Source organism: Perna viridis, chromosome 1, assembly GCF_037379345.1.
Source record: "Perna viridis isolate PV_CMFRI_1.1 ecotype Kerala chromosome 1, ASM3737934v1, whole genome shotgun sequence".
NCBI lineage: Eukaryota > Metazoa > Mollusca > Bivalvia > Mytilida > Mytilidae > Perna > Perna viridis.
Window position 1 is genome coordinate 60,286,415 of NC_142445.1, and position 20,951 is coordinate 60,307,365.

At 32.4% G+C, this 20,951-nt stretch overlaps 3 protein-coding genes across 6 annotated transcripts in view; 2 read left to right on the forward strand and 1 right to left on the reverse strand.

Annotated features, from left to right (window-relative positions):
- The window catches only part of LOC148629654 (kynurenine/alpha-aminoadipate aminotransferase, mitochondrial-like), a 28,566-nt gene extending 25,683 nt beyond the window's left edge, over positions 1-2,883 (reverse strand). For 2 of the 4 annotated variants that reach the window (XM_088555020.1, XM_088555004.1), the window contains exon 1: positions 2,747-2,883. The gene's annotated coding sequence lies outside the window, so the exon portion shown is untranslated. Of the gene's footprint in view, positions 1-1,558; positions 1,581-2,746 lie in introns of those variants that run through there. The other 2 variants (XM_088555005.1, XM_088555010.1) reach the window with 2 other exon arrangements.
- A 21-nt stretch (positions 2,884-2,904) lies between these two features.
- LOC148629655 (BTB/POZ domain-containing protein 19-like) lies at positions 2,905-12,379 on the forward strand. Its single transcript, XM_088555035.1, has 7 exons — positions 2,905-3,091; positions 5,388-5,598; positions 5,990-6,043; positions 6,714-6,842; positions 7,809-7,940; positions 8,980-9,105; positions 10,605-12,379. The coding sequence occupies exons 1-7, from the start codon at positions 3,006-3,008 to the stop codon at positions 10,725-10,727; spliced, it is 861 nt and encodes a 286-aa protein (XP_088411161.1). The 5' UTR covers positions 2,905-3,005; the 3' UTR covers positions 10,728-12,379.
- A 2,605-nt stretch (positions 12,380-14,984) lies between these two features.
- LOC148629656 (BTB/POZ domain-containing protein 19-like) lies at positions 14,985-19,575 on the forward strand. Its single transcript, XM_088564773.1, has 7 exons — positions 14,985-15,067; positions 15,604-15,829; positions 16,384-16,437; positions 17,068-17,196; positions 17,658-17,789; positions 18,604-18,729; positions 19,023-19,575. Exons 1-7 carry the CDS (start codon positions 14,985-14,987, stop codon positions 19,185-19,187), a joined length of 915 nt encoding a protein of 304 aa, XP_088420899.1. The 3' UTR covers positions 19,188-19,575.
- Positions 19,576-20,951: the final 1,376 nt, after the last annotated feature.

A 20,951-nucleotide genomic window follows, 5' to 3' on the forward strand; every position in this document is an offset into this window, starting at 1 on the left:
ACCAGATTAAACCTACAAAAAGTTATGTCCTCATCATATGCAATATCAATCCCAATTCTTCCCATGCAGAGTTGAGAACCACATAAGTCATACAATAAGGACACAATCTGTGTCATGCCGAAAACTCCTTTGAAGTATAGTGTGTTAGTTTCTTTGTAAAGACCCTAAGAGTGAGTCAATGTTAATCCCAAACTAGAGGCTCTAAAGAGCCTGAATCACTCATCTTGTGCAATAAGCAACATTCTATGCAGAACATCCTAACGAACATTCATATGAAGTTTGGTTCTAATAGGTCAAGTAGTTTCAAGGTAGAAGATGTTTGAATAAATTGTTAACAACAACTACGATGACGGATGCCAATTGATGGCAATAGCTCACATGGGCCTATGGACCAGGTGAGCTAAAAATGCTACATTTAATGATTTGACAACAATATCATAACTCTATTCCTTACAGATAATCCTATTTAACAGTTAACTCAACTTATTTGGTGAGTATTGAGCTTTCCATGCTTTGTGAAGAATATTACCATAAAATATTGGGTGGTAAATACCTGCAAGCATTAATTGTTTTACATTTCATCTATATATGAGAATGAGTTCCTTGAATCAGTTTTAAAATATTGTTAATGAGAGAGTAATTAAGGGAACCAAGACTCTAGCACAAATCAAAAGAATGTAATCCAGGGACAAAGACCAGGCATGGAAAACAAACAAACACAACAAAGAACATAAAGTAACTAAAATAATACATAAAAAGTAACAGAAGTAAATGTTGTTTGTTTGTTGGGGTTTAACGTCCGAGCAGCAATATTTCAGCTATATTCAGACGATGAACATGAAATTGATGATAAAATGAACATGAAATGATGATGAAATGAAAAAGGGATCGGACATAAGGACAATGGGGTCGACAAATTTTGACTGCCACTGGAAATAGGGAGAGGTGGGTAGGGTCAGGCAATTTAGCCTCCTGTGGCGGAGCACTATGGTTCCTACTCCGGAAGAATACCACAGCAGGGTTCTTTAACGTGCGAGGAACGTGGCATCTTTCCCAACACGGTGCACCACTATGGTTTGCGGTCAGGTTTTCCATATTATAGCCTGACAACCCCAGCATGTAACTCACCAGGGGTATCCCATTCCACCACCTGGGGCACACATCCCAGTTGCTCTGTGGGCAGAGCGCCCTAACCCCCGGCTAGGGTTCTGAGCACTATTTAGTCGCCTTTTACGACAAGCTTAGCGCTGCTGCAGGCCTATTCTTTTAACACCCGGACCTGCACGGGGCCAGAAGTAAATGAAAAACTCAAACTTCACTAAAAACTGGGAGCATGGACCATGTGCACCAGTAGGGTAAGTGTCCTCTGCTTTTCTAGAAATGTTTTCTAGGAGTGAACATTTGAATATAAAAAAAACAAAAACCATGTGCTTTTGCTCTATTTTAAGTAAGACATGTGATGACCTATTTTAAATATCAAAAGCCCCTCAGTGGATTGAATACATCTCAAGCTAAAATTATACCAAAAGCACATAGTTTCTATTTTTTTTACATTTACCTGAGCCACTCCTTTTACTTGAGTGTTCCTACAATAAATATTGTAATATTAGGTAAAAATTTTGCATTAGGGTTAATCAGAAATTTTATTCATTTTATGATGATATTTTCAGTAATGTTTTCAGAGTGTATGTTGTTAGAAATGTGTTTGCCAAAATTTATTTTCTGATGAAACCTAATTTTTAAAGAATTTTTTTCATAATCCTATAGAAACCAAATGGACTATACATAGCTACAGTCTGTACTATATTTGATGTTTTGGATTAATAGGGTATGTAAGTCTCGTCATGTGACTCCATTGTTTCACAAGAATGGGTCCTAGTCTATCGTTCAAATGCATTGAGATTTGTCATTTACAGAGCTTTGAGTTCAATATTAAAAGCAAATATCTTTTTGTGTAAAAATGCTGATAAAAAATGACAAATTTAATTTTTTTTACATGATATAAAGGTTAAGAAAAGCATTCAATAAAAGATTTTGCATTGTAATACAGCGTTTCAAGATCCCAGAAGTAAAAAATAAAATGTAGATACGTTCTACATCAGAAATTCCGGTAAGGAAAATGAAATTAAAACGAGACGAACATACCCTATTCTCAGTGAGTTAGTAAGTTAGTAATAGAACTAAATAGTAGCTATGGTAAATACAAATGAGGACTTACAAGGGAGACAATATCCTATTACATTAGATAACTCAAGTACAAGAGAGTTATTCTGTTGATAACGACAAAGATTGGAAGATTGAAGTAGCTATGAAGAAATCCAAAAACGGTAAAATAGAAATTGTGGATATTTTATGGTAAAACAAATGCCAGCAAGATGGCAAAAAAGATGTTTCTGGTACATTAAAACATGTCACAATTAAACAAGAGAAATAGCAGACCAAGATATGATAGGAATATCTTTGACTTTCAAATCTTCACTTCAGCAGCATTTCTACACAATGCTAGTGTTTGTATGACATGAATGTCATGATGCCAGTATGACGGAAAAACTAATTCCAACCTCTTACAGTGTAGGAGTATATGTTAATATAGACAAGAGAAAAAAATATCAAAATCAAAATCAATCAAATCAAGTAGACTTGGGCATTGATACTGATAGTATTCCCCCCCACATAAAACAAGCGCCTGTGGTTTTCATCATGTTATAGAACTTTGACAAAATACTGATAAATATTCTAAATGTACCATAAAACAACTGGTCTTGTGTCTTTTCCCATAAGACGGCAAAAATTAACGTTCAACACATTAAGTAATTACGAACTTATGTTGTTAAGAGGACAAGAGAGTTTTCATAAATCAACCCTTTACTACAGAAACCGGAAGTAGAATTCAAAGCTCGTCACTAAATCTACATCCACCCAAACAAGTGCTTGGATACAGAGGCAGTATTGTTCTCTTTTTCATCCTTTGTTCATCGACAGGAAGACTTGCACAGGAAATATACATGATGTCGAACGAAATGAGAATGGAGGGCAATATTGCCGAATTCGCTAAAGAAATGAAAAAGTTAATTAACAACAAAGAGCACAGGTTTGAAACATGAAGTTTAATTTTAGTTGTAGAAGAGATTTAAAAGAAACGTCTTGTCTTCTTTTTCATTGAACAAAAAACGGATCCTTTCCTCTTATCAAAGGATTTATCTAATACTGTTTTGAGAATAATAGGCTCCCATAGGGAACGTTTATGGTTGTATTATCATCTGGGTCCTGTATACTTACGGCCAGAAAAAAACATCAATATCAGGTTTGTGCATGTGAAATCAGGAGTTTAAAAATAGCATCCCGACAGCTTTATTCTTGTATACTTTGTAAAGTAATTGAGAACTAAACCAGTCTCAGAAATCATTACCTAGCTTCAAGTGATGAAATACAAACAGAATCTTAGCTTTTTCCTATACAGGGATGGTCAAAATATGGCACCCAATTGTTTACAAAAATGATGTAACAGCTTATTAATAACAGACAATTCGACCTAAAGACATTTTAGACAACCCATAGTTCCTTATGAATGCCAGACAATGAGACATTTAAGATCTTGAGAATGCATTAGGACAATAAAAACCATATATTATAACAAATTTTACAATTTAGGAAATTAAAAAGACTGATGTATTATATTAACTAAGCCTGAAAAAATTATGAAAGTTGTTTTGAATTTGTTTCTTTGGGAGTAGTTAAGGTTTCACCTTCCTCATATAACAATACAATACAATACTTTTATTAACACAAACTGTATTTGGTTATGGCCTATTACAACAGATAGAAATATAACAATGAACATACATGTATGACAGGTAACTGTAATATTAAAACAGTATATGTTTGTTAATTAATAACATGACTTTTCTATTGGAGACTTATCCCTCTAGATAGTTTTAATTCAATTCAATACAAATGTGGAGGACTTCTCAGAATAGATGTTGATTTTCTATATAAAAGAACATTTATTTTAGGTAAAGAGCTAAGTTTCATAAAGCCAGGGATTTATTTATTTACACGTATTTATGGTATTCATTAGATTTTGTCATTCTTGTTCATAGTGAGTACAATGAAGCAAGCAATGTTCTTCATTTTAAATCTGCCCAGAGTTACAAACTGTACATAGATATTCTCAAACAGGGATATTTCTATGCCGTCCTTTTTATATTGTCCGAATTTTAGCAACAGCAGCACATTGAACTATCCATTTTTTCACTTCAGAGTTATAAATTTGTGATGATGCAGGGTAGAATTAGCATACATTTATCAGATCCCTTGTGGTGTTGTATAATAATACTTGAATTATACTAGTAGGTCAGGAATATTAACATTTTGGGGTCTGCTTTGATTGGGAGTGGATATGGAGGTGTAATATCCAACTTACTAATCTCATACCAAAAGTACCGGAACATGTACATGTTTTTCAAGTAGTTTGAGCCCTTTGTTATGAATCCCTCTGTTAGCCTTGGCGAAGCCTTTCTAGGGATCCTTAGGTATCACAAAGCACAATCCTCATTCACAGATTCTTGGATATTGGTACATGTACATGTTTTAATGATTTTTTTTAAAGGTGACTTTTGATGCACTAGAAGAATGTTTATAAATTAGAATTAAAAATGCAGTTAGAACTTGACTTGCATTTTCATGAAATAGCAGATGAAATTGCTTTACATTTTGAGTTCGAGAGGATTTTAAAAATCAAATATGTCTAACTTAAGTTGACTAAAACTGAATTGATTCACACAAATTGAATGAAGAGAATTTAACCGTGATTGTGTAGATATTACTTTCTTTGATAGTTGAATTGATATGTTATTCTATCAGATTAAAAAAAGGTTTTTAAATGAATGAATTTAGATTTGTTAATGGAACTCAGTACAATTTAATCTTCCTTTGAACAGTACAATAGTGAACAATGTTTTATTAAAATAATAAAAGTGTTTCACATAAATCAACAACCGTGAATTATATATATATATATATATATCAAGCTTGAATTTTACGTCCGTAGTTTCCCAATCTGTTCAAGGTTCAACCTCTGAGGCATATCTAACTGTGCTTTGCAAAACATTTATTGTACTTTCTGCCTTATACTTTTTATTTGCAAGTTACTACAAATCAACTGGGGTGGCAGTTTTCAACATCTGGATAGAACATCACATCTTCTTCTATCAGATCTCATTTTCAAAACTGTCTTGGATATATCTGTGATCCCCAGATCAACCTCCTTTAACAGTGAAGATTGTAACTCTCATTCTTATTACGACTAACAATACTTGCATACCAGTATTTTTTCATTTCTTGTTTGTAATAAGAATCTTAATTATTTTATATACTTATTTTTTCAGTGATGTCAAGTTTAAAATTGGTCCAAACAGAAAAGCCTTCTATGCCCATAGGTGTATTTTGTCTGCCAGGTCAGCCATCTTTAAAGCTTTGTTTGCTGAGCAGACTCCCAACAGAGATGTTGAAATTCCCTTACCTGATACTTCACCAGAAATATTCCAAGCTATGTTGGAGTTTATGTACACAAACTGTGTATCTCTCACACCTAAAATTGTAAGTAGTTTATTTTTTATAGTAGACTACTATTAAATATCTTATTGTTATTCATTGCTGGTATGGCATAACATTTAAGAGTAGTACAATTGGAAATTTATTCATTTAATACGCAAGGCATGTGATATTGAATAAAATTAACTTGAAAAACACCATTACAAGATAGTATCATCTAATTTACCAGATAGATTTAAAGTCAAGCAATATGCACACATTTAAAATAACATCTATGTATACTTATATTTCATCAAGACAGTCTCCTGAAAAGTGCAACCTCATTTTGAAGTTATCAACTGTTACCCATTAATGTTCCTTTTCCAGTTAAATCTTATTGTTTATAAGTAAATTGAGTAATTTATAATGAATTTCTAAATGACTGTTTATTTTAAAGGCACTAGATACATTTGGAGTATCAATTGAATATGGACTTGATGAATTAAGAAAGGTACAGTTTTTACTTTGTTTACTGAATCAAAATCTTTTCTCTTTACATTTAAGAGTTATCTGTGAAGCAAAAAGTTCACATTTATTTTAAAGTAAATTCTATATTTGATTTTCTTCATTTGAGTCTGTATTGTTTTATTTTAAATACTGTAAACTTACTAATTTTTGCTATTTTTGTGTTGGACAGAAAACCGCGGAAAATAGTACCTGTGAAATTTTAACACTATATATACATGTAATACTAATCAATTTTTGGATCCATGAAAATTGATACCTTGGAATATGTTCACAGAATCAGTTCAAATTTGCCATGAAACCACAAAAAATTATATGTTTACAATACATAGCCAAAAGTGCTGCATAATTGCTTCTCAATAATTTTCATATGATAGCCATAAGCACATTTTGCTGTGTATTAGACTTCACACACTTGACGAAGTAGCAGTTTTAAAAAAGAATAGACAAAATGATATTTTAATGTATATCTGATACAAAATTTACTAAACATCATGAAGAATTAAGTTGAAATGCTCACAAGACAATGCTAATGACAGTAAGGGTGTGATGATGACTGTTTATGCTTACTTCAAGTTTTTTAAGGGGGTAGTAGTTCAAAATTCCATTACTCAAAAGATTCTTTGCTGTTTGTCATGGGATGTTATTCATTTCAGTTGGCAGCTGAGTATTTGGTGGAGAACCTTAGTGTACACAATGCCTGTGAGTGTTTACAAGTGGCTGTTACCTACAGTAATGTGGAGTTGTTAGGTGCTACTCTCAGGTTCATTGAAGAACATACAGAGGTAACACAAGCAGTATACATTGTTTGTAATTACAGTTTTTGTGAAAGGGATAAAACATGAAAAATAAATTATAATTTTTTTTGTACCAAATAAGGAAGCCACAAATTTTAAGATTCAACAGAATGCTTTATTAGAAGAACTGGGACTACTGGTTGTCAACAAATGTAAAATTTCTAAAATTTAAAAACAATGCTAGAATCATAGAATACTTTGTAACTTGCACTTTTGTTTTTATGTACACATGTACCAGAATCTGGATAGTGTTATAAACAGATGATACAGGACCATACAGACAGTGTGTGTATACTGCATAACAAAACTGTGATACGAACTCTCAGAATGCAGGATTTTGTATCTACTAAAATTGCTTAGTTCCTTTTGTCAACATAGAACTACAGCAACCCAGGAAAACTAGTTGATTATCCCTTTTGTCACCATAGAACTACTGCAGCCCAGGAGAACTAGTTTGTTATCCCATTTGTCACCATAGAACTACAGAAGCCCAGGAGAACTAGTTTATTATCCCATTTGTCACCATATAATTACAACAGCCCAGGAGAACTAGTTAATTATCCCTTTTACTGATTCTTTGTACCACTACAGAACTGACCATTTTTATACTGGGGGGGGGTCTGGGATTATTTTGAAAAAAAGTAAAATAATTCAAAATTTTAACAAAAAAATTTTTTTTTTTTTTACTCAGTCATGGACAGAAAAAAAATTATGACTTTATATTTCCCCCATTACTTAACAACGTAGATTTGTTGCTGTTTTGTGCTTGTGTGAAAAATATGATTGAAGTTTTTTCACACAAGCATGAAAATAATTCTAACTTAACATAAAATCCCAACCCCCTTTAAGAAGAAAATGGCCTGTGCCTAACTGAAAGTTAGTGTGAATCCTGCACTTGTGTATTCTTTCTGATTTAAGGTATGGTAATAATTGGTTTCTTTTATTCGTCCTTAGAGTGTATTGAAGTCAAAAGGATTCCAGGAACTTTCTGATGAATCTATGATAGAAATACTACAGAGTGACAACTTGAAAATGGATGAAGTTGATTTGCTAAAATATGTAAAAGACTGGGCAACTATTAACTCAGTAAGTAGGACATTGGTCTGAACAGGCTTCAAAGCAAGGGAAAGCTTTTTTTGCTTCTGATAGTGATTTTAGACAAAGGTTTACATTCATTAAAATTTATTGTTACATTTTGAAGTAATAAAATACATATGGTGCAGGTTTACTGAAATCTGGGGATGTTTGCATGTTATATAACACAAAGGCAAGCTGTAGATCAGTACTCAGTGCCTCATAAACTCTTTAAGAAAAGTGAATGAAAATATAGACAATAACAGTGTTTTGACTTGAAATAAAAACAGTATACTGAGGAGGCTTAGAATCAGGGTAAAACATGAGCTTTTCTTGGCATTTTTTTTATACATGCTGAATATGTATATCTACTGCTACCTAATCACTTTTTAAATCATGTTTAATTTTTATACGACATGTTTATTACATTTCTTCCACTAGTGGCCCCAGATAGTGACATTAAGATAAACAGGTAGTTCATGGAATAGTAGGAAAGTAGGCAGAATCCAAAGTGTTATCTACTGTCACTGACTGTATATAATCAATAAATATATACTGTCAATGCATTTTGGTTGCTCAGATAGAATGATTACAGTATAAAAATATTAATCTATTATATATGTACATGATTTCAGAACTAACCCTCTTGGTCAAACAAAATAAATACATATCTCCTATCCCTTGGTTTTGACTTTGCTAATAAACTTAAGAGTTGCAAAAACTAGCCTACAACAAACCTTATATGTGCATATTCATGTTTAAAAAGATAACCACTGTATTTAAATGCCTGCATTTTGAAAGACATGTTATTACATGTATTATCATACAAAAAATATCCAGAAATATTCTGAGAGATTTGATTTTATTTTTATAGAATTTTTGTTTTTCTGTTTTATTTCAGAATTGTGGGACTTATATCAAGTGCTATACAAGGGCTATTTCATAAACTTAAGGCATTTATTTATGAACCTTGAGACAGGAGATGCGCAGTCATTTACAAAATTCCTTAGTTTAATCTTCATTTCATTATACTATCTCCACTTTCTTACAGACTGTACTGGAGAAGCCTATTAGTGAAGTAGCGAAGAAAGTCATCCCTAAAATTAGGTTTGCATTATTCTCACCTGAAGAACTTGAGAAGATTGAGAAGGACAATAAAAAAGACAATCTTGTTCCAGTATGTATCACTTCACTTAACATAATCTTGTACTAGTATGTATAACTTATTTCAACTTAATCTTGTACAAGTTCAGGTATGTATAACTTTACTTAATCTTGTACCAGTGTGTATTTATTTACTTGCTGTGGAAGTATCATTGTTCATGGGTTACCAATATTTGTGGTTTTCATGGGTTGGGTAAACCACGAAATTTGGTTCCCAACAAAAAGAAATTTTCTATACGTCTATATGGTAGAGTTGTCAAATACACGAAATCAAGAATCTATGAACTGATAATTTTTCCCTAAACCACGAAAATTGGTACCCACGAATAAATGAACTTTCACAGTAACTTAAATCTTGTCCTAGTATGTATAACTTGTTCCAACTTAACTTTATCCTAGTATGTATAACTTGTTCCAACTTAACTTTGTACTATTACTTACCTTCCAAAATGGTTATTAAGATTTGAAATAGGACGTTGACTCTCAAGTTTTTTTTATTTAGAAACAAAAATAAAATCACCTACATTAATTGTTTAAATTTCATAAAAAATATGCACATTGAATTCCATACTCCTAAAAAATGTAAGGACTTTGTTTTTATGTAAATTGTATATATATTTATTTTATTTGTGGAGATTCGCATATAGCAAAGGGAGGTAATTCAATATTAATCTTTAGGTCCCTATTTTAAGCTCAACTGGCTGAAGGCCATGTGAGCTAATGCCATCACTTGGTGTCTGTTGTTGTCGTCGTCATCCGTCGTTAGTAATTTTTCAAAACTCTTCTCCTCTGACACAACTTGACCAACTAGAACCAAACTTGGTATGAATGGTCCTTGGGGTATCCTGCATAAAACTGGTGTGGAGATTTTTGAGTCATCAAAAACATGGCTGTTGTTACTAAAAATATAACATAGGGGTCAGACAGTAGTTTTTCGCATATATCTCCAAAACCGTTAGGTTTATCCAAATTCTTTCAAATGCTGAAGTGATCCTCATTATAAAGCCTAGAAAAGTCTCCAGCGATCAAAGTTGTCAGGTGACTCCTTGTGAGAGTTATTGCCCTTGAAAGGTGATAAAAGTTTTTTTTTAAGTTCTCAGCCAATGTCTTAAAAACTATGATAGATAAAAAGAAACTTTCAGTTGCTGAAATGATTCTCATGATAAGTACTGCCAAAATCTTCTTGAGTCAAAATTATTGGACAACTTGTTAAATTTATTGCCCTTGAAAGGTAAAATTTAACTAGGTGAGAATTCAGGCTCCTGGGAGCCTCTTGGTTTTTTATGGGCATATTTTAGGCTTCCATAAAACTAAACACTAATGAAATGGTGAAAATTTAAAACCATACTTAACAAATTTAATCAACCATTTTACAGTGCACAACACATTTTTTGTCATTTACACATTTTTTTAGTAAAAAGGGGGCCAAATATGGCCCATATCCTACCTTATCCTTTCATCTGTCAAATCAAATAGTAGGATTTCATTCAAACTTATATTTTCTTCTTACAGATTGAAAGTTTTAACAGTGCTTGGAGGTTCCATGCAACCAAGAAGGGTGATTCTTCAAATCCTTTAATGAAGAGAAGAAAGGGTACAGAAAACAGGGATCACTTAAAATTCCTTGATTTATAACCAGTATTTGATATTATTTACTGATAATCAAAATGGTTTGTCTAGTATTAAAGCTAGGAAAAATATCACTTGATGGACATATTCATACTTTACATTGTTTTGGCTATGGTAGGTAAAAAGCCAGTTTACAGCATGAACACTTTACAAGTGATAAGTGGTTTTTTAAAGAGTCATTTTCCCTTTTTGTAAATCAAAAGAAGAATTTAATGAATTTTCTTGTTACACTGAGAAAGGAGACTGTTATTTGTTATTTTTATAAATTATTTGTTGTAAGGCTTCAGTATTTGAAACAATATATATGATTGATTAATTGTATGATTATAGATTTTTATCATATTGAAGTGTTGATTTAGTATCTAAACATCTGTTAAAAGAAGCTTGTCATTTGCTCAAATGTGTGAAGGGACTAAAGTCCAGAGCCAAACCAACATGACAGATAAACTTGATTTAGATAGATTCCGGTGGGTCTTATATAATGATAATATGTGTGTCAAAAGACAAGATCTACATGTGTTGTTATTAGCAAATTATATGATCAACTACAGCAAATATTTATATATTTTTTCATTTATAATGATTGTTTTATTTTTTTGTCAGCCAACTATACAAATTTGAATGAACTTATTTTGAATTTTTTACATTTTCAGACAGTTAAAATATATTTCTTGGTTCAGACAATGTGTTTTCTTTTTTTTTTCTTTTGAGTTGAAACCACGACATAAAATTTAACTTAACTACACATTTATCTTTTCACAAATAAAATTCTTCCTACCTCAACTTGTCCAAAAACCAAGAAATTAAATCTTACTGTCTTGATTGTTAGTATTTATAATCAGTGTGGTTTGTTAGCAATTTTACAAATTAGGTGCTTATACATTAGTGTGAATAATCTTTGTAGAAATTTTCAGCAATAATTCTGTTCAGTTATATGTGTTAACTGTGTACTTGTTAAGTATTTGATATGTGCTATGGTTGTCTTTATTAGGAACTGTGATACAGTGTTATTAAAACAAAATGATTTCAATGTCAATAGTAACTTGCACTTGATAAATCTGTATAGAACTTTCATTTGATACTATTTTAGTTAAATATTTATATAGATTATTTCCCATGAATCATGTACTACATGTACTAATAATGGGGTTTTTATTTCCCATGAAACATGTACTACTACTAATGGGGTTTTTAATATCCTTGACTACTCTTAACTTAATATTGGACATGGATTTTTATAAAAAGCTGTACATTTGTCTTGTGGAGCTTAAAAGGTCTGGTATTGCCATATATCTTTTGTGTTTTTAAAGACCTTCTATAAAGGGAGATAACTCTGGATATGGGACATAAATCTGGTACACTGCATATTGGAATGAATACATGTTCGAACAGTATTGTAATTGTTTATTCCTCCATATTACATAATCAGGAGAGATGAAAAGATCTGTGGGTTCTCTCTACAATATTTATTTGTTCTCCATCTATTATCACTGGGTATATGCCAGACTTTGGTGTAATGTATACTTCTATGAAGACGTTCTAGATTATGTGTTATTTGCTAACTATTTTTACTGATATCTGTGGCCGAAAATGTTATTTTAAGATCTATGTTTATTGTCTTTTTATGTCATATATAATAAAGTATTGTTAAACTAGAATTTATAGTACCTTGACATACTGGTTGCCAATTATATGTTACTATTGTTTACATGTATTTTTACATTCCTAATATGAGGACAAAAATTTCCACACTAATTTACACTGTATTACCATGGATTTCTGTTGATGGCATAACCTATTTTCCTGAAAAAAATATGCTATTAACAGAAATTGTCTTTTCAAGGGAAAATACCTAATATTTTCAGGGGGTATATTCTTTCCTTATGTCTAATTAGATTCCTGCTTTAGTGTGTCTAGTCAAAAGAAAGAGAAAATATTGTGAAAACGAATTTCTTTTACAAAAGTGAGGTATTTCACTGATGATGTATTGTTGTTTTACACATTTTGGTACATTTTTGAGTAAATTAAAAAAAATTATTTATGCTACTAAGAGAGAATTTCATATTTTTGGCTTCATGTTATGCAAATAAGAGGATATTTTTACATGGATAAAATGGGAAATGTTTTTGTTCTTTAAGTTTTTATGCGATGAACAGAAATTAAGTGGAATTGGCTGTATTGTCATCAGTATCTCTGGATATTACTTGTGGATTTTTTTTCTTTGTCAAATGAAATATTGGACATGGATTTTTATAAAAAGCTTTACCTTTGTCTTGTTAAGCTTAAAAGGTTTGGTATTACCATATAAGAGTAATCAAGGGAACCAAGGTTATAGCGGTAATCATAAGAATGTAATCCTGGGACAAAGACCAGACATGGAAAACAGACATACACAACAAAGAACATAAAGTAACTAAAATCATACATACAAAGTAACAAAAGTAAATGAGCAACTCGGACTCCACTAAAAACTGGGAGCATGGACCAGGTGCACCGGTAGGGTAAGCGTCCTCTGCTTTTCTAGAGTTATGAATCCTCCTTTTTGTTGGTATCAAGAAGTTCTAATTTTATAAAGAATCTTACTTAATGCATTCTAAAGTGGTTGGAAGTCACATGGAACACCGAGTTAAATTTTCAGGAGACAGATAAACTTCAACATTACAGCACATCGATTACGATCGGAAAACAATCTTTAAATGATTCAGAATTTCATTTAACCTAATTTACAGAGCAATGTTTCAGATTTCTTTTTGTAATAAAATGTATTTATTATATAGATAGCAGTGATTTACCGATTGCTCCCAGTGTAATTTTTTTCTCGATAATTCACATTGTGAAATAAATTCGGTGATTTCACTCTCGCGCTTTCTCCCGCCAAAACGTCACAACACGAATATCAATCCGCCAAAAAAAAGTCAAGTCAACTTTATTTGAAGTCGATATATCAAACAATAAACATAAGCTCTGTAGGTAAACATAGGCTCTACCGTTCACAAATTTTAAAATTGTGTTGAAAATAACTGAGAATAATGGAGGGTATCTATATAATAAATAGGATAATCAAGAGGTTATCGCGAATAACCAAAAAATTGTTCACTCGTTAAATCTAGGCGTTATTCGGCACTCGTGAATATATTTTGGTTATACACTCCTTCCAATTAATTATCCTATTAATACATTCTTATAATTTGCTGATAAAATAAGTAATTATACTAGTAATTGAAAATGATCCATGATAGATGATACTGGTATAAGTAATTGATACAATGGTATAATGAAGTTACTATGTTATACACTAAATGAATATGCTTATCAAAAGTCACAGAGCGATTGCAACCGCCACCTGCTTTCTGACGAAAAATATCGGTTTCTTAGTTGTGATTGAACCTGGGAGTACTGTTCTCATATAGTTTTAATTACACAATAGATTTTTTTTTAATTTGGATTATTCTCGTGCTTCAAAATATAATAATCCCACTTATCTGATATAAACACAAATTATGTGACAAAAATTTGGAAATATTATTGCATACTTAAAGTGTCATATATACTTCTCCTTTGGTCTATATCTAACTACAAAATTTTATTGAAATCTGACCATAGTGTTGTCAAAATAATCATCGATAAAACAAGTAAGCATTGTGAGAAAAGCAAAGCGAAAAAATAAATAAGTAAATGCAGACAGGTAGAAAAAAAATCAAACAAGGGAGCAAATATTTGAAATTACCTAAAAAAAAACAAAAAAAAACAACGGAATATGAAGGCAACAATAACTTTCAAATAAATGTACATCAATGATTTCTAAATTACTTGCGTAAACACGATTCAATTTTCGAAGAAAAACTAGGATTGCTTAAGAGTAATTTCATGTACGAACCAATTCAAGATATTGATAAATAAAAAATCAAAAGAGCTAAAGGACGATGGTGATTACTATATCCCATCATAGCATCGTTGTCACGGAGATTTATTTAACATCTTTCAGAAAAACAAATTATTTTTGAAGTCACATTTTGGAGTGTCAGACATTTTGTTTATAAGTCCAACCTTTTTCGAAGTACTTCATGTAAATCAAACTGGTAAAATTAACGCCCAATTACAGGTTGTTACCTATTCTAAATTAAATTCTATAATCCTAAGAGATTTATACAGTATAATAAACAGAATTAATCCTGATTAAGTAGGTAACGATATGTTTTAGTAGTTAATTTTTATAGATCAAGTTTGAACGACACAGAAAAAATATAGTAAACAGAAAAAAAAATGGCGAACGAAAAAACTATGAAAGGGAATATTGCTGAATTCGCAATGCAGATGAAGAGATTGGTGAACCTTAAGGAACAAAGGTTGGTTAAATTAAAAGTTCATCTGACCTTTTTATGATAAATTTTGTCTGTTGACAAGAGTCACCGAATTTATGGGTATCAAAAAAATTTTGTGACCTCCATTATTATATTGACATTCAAAACATTACATGTATGTACCCTGTCTTGAATAACAATTCGAGTTATCTTCATATTTATATACAGGTAATGTATGTTAACAGAGCTTTCAATCTGATTTTAATAATTTCTACAAAATGATAGAGATATGCACTGTATATTCTAATTTAAAAGGTAAAGAATCTAAAACATCTTTGACAAAATATTTATAATACAAATGTTTTAGAATTCCGCTTCAAGAAATATGAGACTGCAATAATTCATTTCCTATACAAAAATTCATTTTCTATACACAAATCATTCAACAAGGGCAAATCTTAAAAGAAATTTCAGCAGTGTATGGGCAATTTAAAAGGTATGGTAACCGTATTGTGCATGTATATCTTGTGCAATAAAATTGACTTGACATGAATACCTATAAAATATTGTACAAATTGCAGTGATATAAAATTCCTGATAGGACCAAATAGAAAACCAATATACGGACACAGATGTATCTTAGCTAACCGTTGCGCCGTTTTCCGGGCAATGTTTCAAGACCAAGCACAGAGAGCCGGACAAGTGGACAAAGATATCCCATTCGTTCTAGCCGATATGACACCAGACATATTTCTTGCAATGATGGAGTTCGTCTACACTAACTGTGTTACACTTACACCGAAAATCGTAAGGAAATATGTGTTTTGGGTTACAACGACAAAATGCGTACACTACTCTTTAATTTTTGGTATTAGCTTTTTTCTTTCCCCTTTTTTTTGTTAAATTGATTATCACTTTATCGGCATTTGCAAGTACTTTATGAATTTTCAAGAACCAACTTAACCCCAGTGCAGATTTTGAAGAATTTTTATCGTTCTGGTACCGTGGATATTATTGGGCCCTTCAGAGATTACTTAAAGCTGTGTTTACACTGATTAAAGACTTTTTGGTGATCGTTTCCGTTGGATTTAGGTTATACGCTGGTGCATTTGTTGCGTTCACCATCCGTCCTTTTTCTATTCAAATTGACTTAACAAACATTTTGTAAATACAAAAATGTTACAATATTTTCTTCGTCTTGTGTAAAGTTTATGTGAAATTGACTAATCGAAGTTTGTATTTTTTAGATGGAGAGTTTCAGTCCAACTATGATTTTTTTTATGACATCCTTGTCTGAATAACAAATACAACAAGTCAATATATAGTGATAGTAGACTATCTAAGCTTCATTCTATTTTCAGGCTATAGATGCGTTGGGCGCTGGACTAGAATATGGTTTAGAAGAACTTAGAAAAGTTAGTTTTTTAGTTTCTGTCAGGAAAATATGTAATTATGACAACTGAAACCTTGCCACTTTGCAAACATTTTTGTGAGTAAAAACAACTAATCACCTGGAAACCGTAGGGGAAGGACAGACGGACGGACACGCAACTTTTCGGAGATTATCGCATATAATATCTCGCCCCAGTTCGTGTGCCCACAAAATTGGCTTGCTGAAACCTAAAACAGCTATAATGCTACGTTCTCGCGCATACACATGAAGGTGAAACAAATTTAAAGTCTGATTATACAGAACTTTCAATATTAACTGAAATCAAACACCTTTTAAAATGATTACAGAGGACGAAGTCCTCATAATGGTGATCAACCGAGAGTCTGATTTCAGTCTGAAAGGAAGTTAACTTTTAAATTCAAGTGTAATATAAAGCAAGGATATTTTTAGTTTCGTATCTTTAACAGCATTAGATGGTTGTACTCGTGTCTTAAAGTTTTGTTCAATTATGAAGAAAAATAAATTCTAGCTAGTTGTTGTAAAACTGTAAAGGGCATATCATTTAAAAAAATAAATATATTCAACTTCCTCCTCTTACAGTTTACACCTGCCTCATATTAGTCGTCATTAACATTTTCATTACTTTTGTCAGTTGGCAGGCGACTACCTTATAGAGAATTTAGCGGTCCACAATGTTTGTGAATGTCTTCAAGCATCTATAGTATATACTCAACAAGAACTGAGGAGAGCATCAATAGCTTACATAGACAACCATACAGAGGTAAGGAAACTAACAACCATTACACTGGTAGCTGGAGTGTCTTAAAATCAAGGTAGAATCAAGCTTAACCGTATGTATATATAAATGACACTTGAGAAAAGTCACACTACCTACGAGAACAAACATTATTTCACTGCCATGGATGGCATTGAGGTGCATTGCTTTCTTGACCGACACCCCGCTTCCCTTATTCCATTAATCGTTTCCAAATTCCCTTGGAATGCTTCTTTCCAAAATTGCCCATATTCTGAAAATAAACAAAAAGTACGTATAGTATAGTACTTACGTTTTTTAATAGATACACCAATGAATTTGTTATTGTTAAATAGTTCCGCTGATTTTGTTCACGACTTGTAAACTTTGATAAACCTTCACAATGATATTCCATACTTTTATATGTTTCATAGAAGGTACAAATTTCAACAAATATTCTTCATTTTGTACGCAATTATATATTTTAGGATGTTTTCAAATCAAAAGGTTTTGCTGAACTGTCGGAGGACTCCATGGTTGAGGTATTAAAGAGTGACGGACTACAGATGGACGAAACTAAGATACTGAAATTCGTCCGAGATTGGGCTCAAGTTAACTCAGTAAGCTAACATGATAAACGGAGTTTTGCTCTATATTCCATTTACACCAAATTAGTTTGTTTGTTTGTTGGGGTTTAACGTCCGAGCAGCAATATTTCAGCTATATTCAGACAATGAACATGAAATGGATGATAAAATGAACATGAAATGAAAAAAAAGAAAGGATGGGTCACAAGGATAATAGGGTCGACAAATTTTGATTGCCACTGGAAAAAGGGGGGATGGGTAAGGTCGGGCAATGTAGCCTCCTGTGGCGGAGCGCAAAGGTTCCTACTCCTATCGAATACCACAGCAGGGTTCTTTAACGAGCGAGGAACGTGGCATCTTTCCCAACACGGTGCACCACTATGGTTTGCGGTCAGGTTTTCCGTATTATAGCCTGACAACCCCAGCATGTAACACGCCAGGGGTACCCCATTCCACCACCTGGGACACACATCCCAGTTGCTCTGTGGGCAAAGCGCCTAGCCCCCGGCTAGGTTTCTGAGCACTATTTAGTTGCCTTATACGACAAGCTTAGCGCTGCTGCAGGCCTATTCTTTTAACACCCGGACCTGCACGGGGCACACCAAATTAGAGCCATGTCATCATTTTACATTCTGAAAATGGAGTTGAAACCTTAGTGTACATGCACAATTTTTAAGTTAATTAATTATCTATTGATTTAGATAGAGATTACTATTATTGCCTACTGGGTGAATTTGAATAATTTATGAATTAAACTTGCACAACTGATCTGTTTGCAACTACACCTTTTGATGGAAGTCAATGAGTATTATCAACACTTTAAAACCAATTACATTGTTTTAATTAGGTTGTAATGAAGAGACCTTATATAGAAATGGGGAAGAAAGCAGTCAAACAGATCAGACTGACGTTGTTTACATCTGAGGAAATTGAGAAAATAGAAGCTGAAAATAGAAAGGAAGCATTCATACCAGTAAGTCTGCCAGTTCGAGTTCAAACACATAGATTTCACCTAAGCATATTGTTTTAATTGATCTTTAAACTTGATCATTTCTGTACGCTCGTTTTAGACAATATTCAGATTATTTCTTTTTAAAATCGATTTACTATTTTATGGCCACGATCTACTCACGGATATTTTTTCTCTCTCGCTTTATTTGACCCAAATAAGCTTTCATACGGTATAGTTTTTTTAGTTACTTACACGCAGAATTCTATACACAATATGTAATTTACACATTATTGATGCTTCGAATGTTTTTGCAGATTGAGTGTTTTAGTGTCGCGTGGAAGTTCCATGCTACAAAGAAAGGTGACCCAAACAACCCATTAATGAGAGTACGCCAGGGAACAGAGAGTCGAGAACATCATGCCAACCTTTCATGTGAGCAACCACCAGTGCCACAAGTGCAAACAACAGATAAAAAATAAATTATTTTTGTCTGAACTTAAAAAAATAAATTGTACTGTGTTGGTCTTAAATTTTGCCAGGAAGCGTAGTATCATACTGTGTAGACTAATTAAACGAATAAACTTTGTCCATAAATGATATTATTACACTCTGTAGTACAAAGCACAGCTCTGTTGATTATAAAACGTGTCGAGACGGTTAGATATCATTAGTTCCAATATCATATTACAAACGTTGACAATAGACTCAAAACGTAAAGTACACAATAGCTTTAGATATGACCAAATTGACACGAATGAAAAATCTAAATCTGTGAGCTGACCATAACTCCGCACCCTCTTTGATTTTAAACGTGAACTCTTAAATCAGATTATCTCCCATTCTATTCCTTCACACGCGTTTAAATATATGCATATGTAATATCCTGTATAATAAAAAAAATCTCCTTTGACTTGAGGACTTGTGCTTTACAAAGTTCCATTACAGATGGACACGACGATTAATATCAAAGCAACAGCCTGCGTAGGGTTATTGATAAACGGATGATCTGCGTACACTTGTGCATGTTTCTGACTTATATGATCAACCGCTAACAGAGATAAGGAGAAATGTCTATTAAAAGTAAGGATTAAGGAATGAAACCAAGATCGTCAATCAAGCTTTTAATGCAATTCTCTCGTGAAAAATCAGCAACTTGTACAGTTATCGGGTATACCGGACATAACTTCTATGTTACTGAAACATTTATTTTTATATAAAACAATCAGCTTGATGAACATTAAAGTAGTAAAAAAGTTAACGAGAATAGGTGTCATAATAAAACAGAAACGAACTCAAGACCAGAGGTCTTATATTGGTATATACATCTTTCCAACAAATTCGTGAGGGCGAATACAAAAAGTTAATTTATACGAACTTGATGATGTTTTCTCAGCGCACATAGTGTATAATTATAACAAAACTATTGAATTGTCAATTCAGTTCCGCGCACTTTCATTAAAAGTAGAAACTGCGTATCATAGGAAACGGAGTGGACAAAATACAAGTGCTCATTTTAATTAAATTAAGTTAAGAAGACGACCCTTTAGAAAACATTAAGTCGGCACTGAATATGCCACTTTACACAAAATTGTGAGCTCACGGAAAAAATAAATAACTGGTAAACCATGATGCAAATATCATTTAAGTGAACCTTGCCACGAACCGAAGACAACATTGTATTCACTATTCACTATACAGAAATATCTTCTCGAAAGCTTTGGGATTCTTTTATATAGTCTCTATCAGGACATAGGCCTTAAAATAGTTTATGAAAACACTAGAAAGTTCTGTCCAACATTGTCTTTTATTTCAATCCTTAGGCACTGTAGGTCTGAAATCTGGCAGTTTAAGAATTGTTACAGTAGACAGGACAGCCGAGTATATCAACATATCCCAACTGCATTGTGTTATAATTATAAATAACAATGCAATGACAGCCTTCCTGTTTTCTTCCCTTTTCTAAGCACCATACAATTAAGCCATTCAATATTAATGGAAGTAAATTGAAAGAGCTATTTTAACACAAGTACAATATAAAATATTCTTTGAAAAGCCCTCGTAACATATTGATATAACAATTGAATATTGACTTCAACCAACGCATTAAAATTAGCGCTAATTTATTTGTAATAGGAGGAAATTGGCTTTGAATGTAGCACATCTTGCATGAAAAATTACATAACTTTATGAATCAATGTTTGACTCAATGTCGATTGTATTTTGTGCATCAGACCAGAATCTTA

What these genes read in the sequence shown, in the direction of transcription:
- LOC148629655 (XM_088555035.1), top strand. Translation starts at nt 3,006, where the DNA reads ATGATGTCGAACGAAATGAGAATGGAGGGCAATATTGCCGAATTCGCT. An exon ending in GACTTGATGAATTAAGAAAG is followed by an intron (nt 6,044 to 6,713) that starts GTACAGTTTTTA and finishes TATTCATTTCAG; the next exon opens with TTGGCAGCTGAGTATTTGGT. An exon ending in AAAAAGACAATCTTGTTCCA is followed by an intron (nt 9,106 to 10,604) that starts GTATGTATCACT and finishes TTCTTCTTACAG; the next exon opens with ATTGAAAGTTTTAACAGTGC.
- LOC148629656 (XM_088564773.1), top strand. Translation starts at nt 14,985, where the DNA reads ATGGCGAACGAAAAAACTATGAAAGGGAATATTGCTGAATTCGCAATG. An exon ending in TTACACTTACACCGAAAATC is followed by an intron (nt 15,830 to 16,383) that starts GTAAGGAAATAT and finishes TTCTATTTTCAG; the next exon opens with GCTATAGATGCGTTGGGCGC. An exon ending in GTTTAGAAGAACTTAGAAAA is followed by an intron (nt 16,438 to 17,067) that starts GTTAGTTTTTTA and finishes TACTTTTGTCAG; the next exon opens with TTGGCAGGCGACTACCTTAT.